Genomic DNA, 6000 nt, shown 5'->3' with positions numbered 1-6000 from the left:
TAGTAAAAAAAGAGAGAACAATTATAAGTCTATGAATGACTTAAATACTTAAAATAAAATATCAGTCATTTCAAAGTTTTTGAAAGGTGACAGTGCACCTAAATTGTTCGGGCAAGCTAACAGCTTCATCAACAAAATAAAACCAATAGCCACCATAGTAAAAGTGGTTGTCTCTAACTGTGCTCTACAATTCCTGGTGGCAAAACAAACAGAAAACAAAATCTTAAGCAGGTTCTATGCAAAGTATCCAAAGTTAGTCATCCAGCTGACAAAGCAGAGCAACGCCTCTTTTGATCCAGTGCTGGACAGGTTTATCAGTTACTAACAACAGTGCAATGACAAAGTTTGTAGAATGTCCTGTGGTAGAAAGAGTTCCCTTTCGCTCACTTGTCTTGTAGAGGGGACACACATAGGAATCAGTTTTCTTGAGGCTTGCTTTTTCGTCTTACGGGGGGGAAAAAATGAAAACAATAGATTAGACATACCTGTATTTATAAAAAGCAATTCTGAAGTGGTTTCACCCTCAGCAAATCTGCACATATGGTTTAGGGGCCCCAATGCCATGTGTTTAGCACTGGTTCTATAATGGCATCTGGAGCCAAGATTCTATTATAGAATACTAGCAAAAGTCAGCATTGGTGTGACCATGTGTAGGCATGCCCACTTGTGCCATGTCACTCTATTAACTTTGGGCCAGATTCTATATATGGTGCCAAAAAAAACTGCACTTAGCACTATTCTATAAACCTCGCCTAAAGTTAGGTGCAGTTTATAGAATAGGCGTAGCAGCTGTCCCATGACTAAAATTTAGGCACAGCCAGTCACATCAACTAAACCCTGGTGTAAATACCCACGTCTTATTTAGGCACTGATCGGGCATGTTCTGTAACAGTGCATGCAAGAATCTACCCATGCCCCACCCATGGCCACGTACTTTTGTAATTCGCACATTAGAATTTACATGCATCACTTTACAGAATATGCTTAGAAAGTTGCGCACATAAATTCTAATTAGTGCTTGTTAGCGGTCAATTATAGGCACTGATTAGCTTCTTAAACAGTTAAGTTGCACACAAAAATCGGCTATGCATGCAGATGTGCACGTGCAATTTTAGTCACCGTTTATAGAATCTGGGGGCATGTGCATAACTGGGAGACACAGCCATGGCCCGCCCATTGCAATTAGGCACTATTTTCTAGAATAGGGTCTAGTACACACAGATGCCTAGCTGCTAATTAACGGCACCTTTGGGCACATACCTCTATGTGCCAGTTTATAGACTTGCCCCATAAGTGCTATATGCAAGTAACGTACTATAAGGCACGTTATTTGCAGTTAATGCAAATAATGAATGTGGTGTGTCTGAAGCATGTGATTAAAGTGACTGTGGGGGTCTTGTGAAGCAATTATGTATGATAAAAAGGCCAGAGGCAGCAGAGGTAAGTGGGCTGGAGGAAAAAGGACACTAATGTTTACGAGGATTTAGGGGAAGGGGATAGATTGGATCAAACCTCACAGTGGGAAATAAAGAGGAAGAAGCAGCTCCTAGGACAGATCTGGTGCGAGGGAGAAGAGCGCAGATGAGTGAGGGTCAGTGAAGCCACAGAATGGTTCTATTGGGCCCCAGAACTGGCAAGTGTTCCTGTTTCAGCATCTCTGTTGTGACAGGTCTTTTATACTAGTAAATATGATAATTGCTGTAATAATGAATGCTCAAAACATCAAGGAATTATTACTCACTTTAAAACTCAGTATGACCTAAGGCATGTACAAAGTTCAAACATACAATCTTAACTGCATACTTCTAGGATTCAAACTGGGAAATCAAAGAGAAATAGTTGAAATTCAAGAATGCTACCCTAAAACTGCTGCAAGAAGTTGTTCTTGTATCACCCTCTGCTGGTCTGCAGTTTCTGGAAGTTTCATTAAACAGTTTACAGGGTTTGCATGATATTTGAGCACATAAAACAAAATTACAGACTACAGTAGTATTTAAACTATCACACCCTTTAGTATTGAAGAACAGAGATGCTCACTTATATGGTCTGTGCCAGAGCTGGTGGTTGGGAGGCGGGGCTAGTGCTGGGCAGACTTATACAGTCTGTGCCCTGAAGAGCACAGGTACAAATCAAAGTAGGGTATACACAAAAAGTAGCACATATGAGTTATCTTGTTGGGCAGACTGGATGGACCGTGCAGGTCTTTTTCTGCCGTCATCTACTATGTTACTATGTATATGTTACTCACTTGGTTTTATCCAAATGATCGGTACAGCATCAAAGAGGCTTTTAGGGTATTGTTCAGCTAGCTTTCCACTGTTGAGATGAACACATAAAAAAAGGAAAGCATCAGATAAGTACACATTTCAAGCTTGTATTCACAGACTTGCAACTTTACTTTCCATATCATCAAGCTGATCAATCCATAGACTGGTGGGTTGTGTCCATCTACCAGCAGGTGGAGATAGAGAGCAACTTTGCCTCCCTATATGTGGTCCATGTGCTGCCGGAAACTCCTCAGTATGTCTCTATCTCAGCAGGTGGTGGTCACACACAGCAGCAGCTCTGGCTAGGCCTCCAAGCCTAATCCTTAGGTTTTGTTGGAGGCCTGGGGTTGAGGGCTCTTTTGAGCAAGTGCAAACCTGGTGGTGCCAGGTCCCTCCTTTTCTCCCCCCTGCCCGCTGGCTCCGTTTAAAAAAAAAAAAATTTTAAACGTCTTTAAAGGCGTTTAATTCGACGTTTCTTTAAACGTTCATCTGCAGCTACTCACTGGGACACCAGTTCGTTACAGCTCGGAGCGGCAAGCAGGTAATTTTTACCTTTTATAGCGGGCAGGGGTTCCCCGATTCTTCTCCTCGTGGCATATGGCGTCGGAGGGCGAGGGCGCAAAGGGTCGCTCCCGGATCGCTGGAGCGCTTCTAGAGGGGATGCGGGGGTTTTACAACCTGATTCGCCCTTGATGGGTGACAGTTTAGTGACCGATGAATGTCCCGGTCGTTTCCTCGGCGTGGCGGTTTTTCCCGCCATAAACGCCCAGTCCCCCGCTCCTCGCCTCCGCCATCTTGGCCGGCCACGCGGCTCGGACGGCTTCTTCGGGGCCGCCCTTGAGGTTGGAGACATTAATGCCATGAACGCCCTTAATTTGGGCGACGGCACAAAGCGGCTAAGTTAAGCGCCGTTCTTCCCGCGCGGCTCCTTCGCGGAGTTTCGCGCCGGACGCCCATTTTGGATGCGCAGCTTGTCTCTCCCCCGCTATTGCGAGCGCCGGTTGAGAGTGCGTCTAGGGCTGTTGCCCAGGCTGCGGAAGTGCACAGTCTGGGGGTGTTCTCCCCGAGTTTGTTTTGGCTGCTGCATCAGGCTTTCCTCATGCAAAACACTGCCCCTGCTCCCTCTTCTGATAAAGAGGTTGAGGTTCCCAGAGGTAAACGCCCTCGGGTTGATTTCCAGGCCTTGGAGGACTTTGTCTCCTCCGATGTAGATGAGGGCAGCGTGTCTGAGGTCTCCCAACGGTCCTTTGCGGATTCCTTGGAGGAGATAGATCCCCCTTCGGATGGAGCGGATGACCCCTCTGCAGCGCGGCTTTTAGAGCCCAGAGGATTTGCCCAACCTTTTGTTACAGGCCATGGACACTTTGAAGATTTCCTCTCCGGAGGACGTCTTTCCCTCAGCCCCTGTTGGCTCTGCCATTATGCTGGGGGACGAAGCGCCCGCCTAGATCCTTCCACGTGCATGAGCCATGCGGCTCAATGGGATGTCCCGGAAACGAGCCTTAAAGTGGCTAGGGCTATGTCCCGCCTCTATCCTTTGGCTGTGAGTGAACGTGAGGCCTATCTGTGGCCTACCGTGGATTCTTTAATCACTGCGGTGACTAAGAAAACGGCATTGCCGGTGGAAGGTGGCACGGCCCTAAAGGACGCCCAAGACAGAAGATTGGAGGCGGCCTTAAGGTCGTCCTTTGAGGCAGCTGCTTTAAGTTTGCAGGCCTCAGTTTGCGGCTCCTATGTGGCCAGGGCGTGCCTGACTATGGTGCAGCGGGCTTCCCCCTCGGATCTTTCCTTGAGGGCTGATTGGCCGGCCCTGGAATCGGGCTTAGCCTATTTGGCAGACTTGCTGTATGATGTCTTGAGAGCCTCAGCTAAAGGCATGGCTCAGACAGTCTCTGCGCGGCGGTGGCTTTGGCTGAAACATTGGTCTGCTGACCACGCCTCTAAATCCCGCCTGCTAGATTGCCTTTTAAAGGCAAGCTGCTCTTTGGGGTCGAGCTGGACAAAATCGTGACCGATCTCGGCACGTCTAAGGGCAAGAAATACCAGAGGTCAGAGCTCGGGCTAGTACTCGTCCCGGTACCTCCAGAGGACGGTTGCTGGAAGCCGTCGGTACCGCCCGGGCAAGTCGGGTTCCTCTGCCCCCTCTTCCTTCAAGAGGAATTTCTCCCCCAAGCAGCATTCCTTTCGCAGAGACCGCCGTCCCGGAGGTGCTCCCTCCGGTCCTCCCCAGGGTCTCGTACCCAATGACGGGGCCTTGGTCCACGCCCCAGTGCAGATTGGAGGACGGCTGTCCTCGTTTCTGGGCGAGTGGACCACTATAACTTCAGACGCGTGGGTGCTGGAAGTCATCAGAGACGGCTACAAGCTAGAGTTCTGCCAACCCTTAAGAGACGGGTTTGTACTCTCTCCCTGCAAGTCTCCGGTCAAGCTGTGGCAGTGCAGCAGACCTTGGACAACCTGATCCGCCTGGGTGCGGTCGTTCCGGTGCCAAAAAATCAGATTGGCAAGGGACGTTACTCCATTTACTTTGTGGTTCCAAAGAAAGGAGGTTCTGTCCGGCCTATCCTCGACCTCAAAGGGGTCAATCGGGCCTGGAAAGTGAGGCACTTTCGCATGGAGACTCTCCGCTCTGTTATAGCGGCAGTGAAGGCAGGAGAGTTCTTGGCTTCCTTGGACATCAAGGAAGCGTACCTGCATATTCCCATCTGGCCTCCTCTCCAACGCTTTCTGCGTTTTACAGTCCTGAGACGACACTTCCAGTTCAGAGCCCTCCCTTTCGGGTTGGCTACTGCTCCGCGGACCTTTTCCAAAGTAATGGGGGTCATAGCGGCCTTCCTGCTAAAGGAAGGAGTACAAGTCCATCCTTATCTGGACGACTGGTTGATCCGAGCCCCCTCTTATGCAGAGTGCGGCAAAGCTATGGACCGGGTAGTTGCTCTTGTGAGCTTCCCTGGGATGGATCATCAACTGGAAGAAGAGCCAGCTGCGCCCGACTCAGTCCCTGGAGTATCTGGGAGTTCGATTCGACACCCAAGTGGGCAGAGTGTTCCTGCCAGACAATCGGATTGTCAAGCTTCAGGCTCAGGTGGACTAGTTCCTAGTAGCCTCTCCTATTCGGGCTTGGGACTACGTGCAGCTGTTGGGCTCTATGACGGCCACGATGGAAGTAGTGCCCTGGGCCAGGGCTCATATGAGATCACTACAGCTATCTCTGCTGCTGCGCTGGACTCCGATGTCGGAGGATTATGCTGTGCGCCTTCCCGTGGACCCAGCAGTGCGCAAGGCGCTGAGCTGGTGGACGCAGACAGACAAGTTGTCTGCAGGATTGCCTCTGGTGACCCCGGAGTGGATTGTCGTCCCGACAGACGCCTCTTTGATGGGCTGGGGAGCCCACTGCTTGGGAAGGACAGCGCAGGGGCTCTAGTCTCCTGCAGAGGCAAGTGGTCTATCAACCTCCTGGAACTCAGAGCCATTCGGTTGGTGTTATTGGAGTTCATCCCGGTACTGGTGTTGTAGCCTGTACGGGTCCTGTCGGACAATGCCACGGCTGTGGCCTATATCAACCGCCAGGGAGGTACCAAGAGCGCCCCTCTAGCCAAGGAGGCTATGAGTCTTTGCCAGTGGGCGGAAGCGAACCTGGAGCAGCTTTCAGCGGCCCACATTGCCGGAGTCATGAATGTCAAGGCGGACTTTCTCAGTCGCCATACCTTGGAGTCCGGAGAGTGGCAACTAT

At 50.1% G+C, this 6000-nt stretch overlaps 1 protein-coding gene across 1 annotated transcript in view; it reads right to left on the bottom strand.

Annotated features, from left to right (window-relative positions):
• DNAH12 (dynein axonemal heavy chain 12) overlaps positions 1–6000 on the bottom strand; it is a 314549-nt gene continuing 308549 nt past the window's right edge. The window contains 2 exon segments of the mRNA XM_030206132.1: positions 1–444; positions 2249–2316. Of these exon segments, the coding sequence (XP_030061992.1) occupies positions 254–444; positions 2249–2316 (259 nt within the window). The 3' untranslated portion in view covers positions 1–253.

Source organism: Microcaecilia unicolor, chromosome 6 (genome assembly GCF_901765095.1).
Source record: "Microcaecilia unicolor chromosome 6, aMicUni1.1, whole genome shotgun sequence".
In the NCBI taxonomy this organism is placed as follows: Eukaryota; Metazoa; Chordata; class Amphibia; order Gymnophiona; family Siphonopidae; genus Microcaecilia; species Microcaecilia unicolor.
Note: the sequence above shows the minus strand (reverse complement) of the source record. Positions and strands in the feature narration are given on the sequence as shown.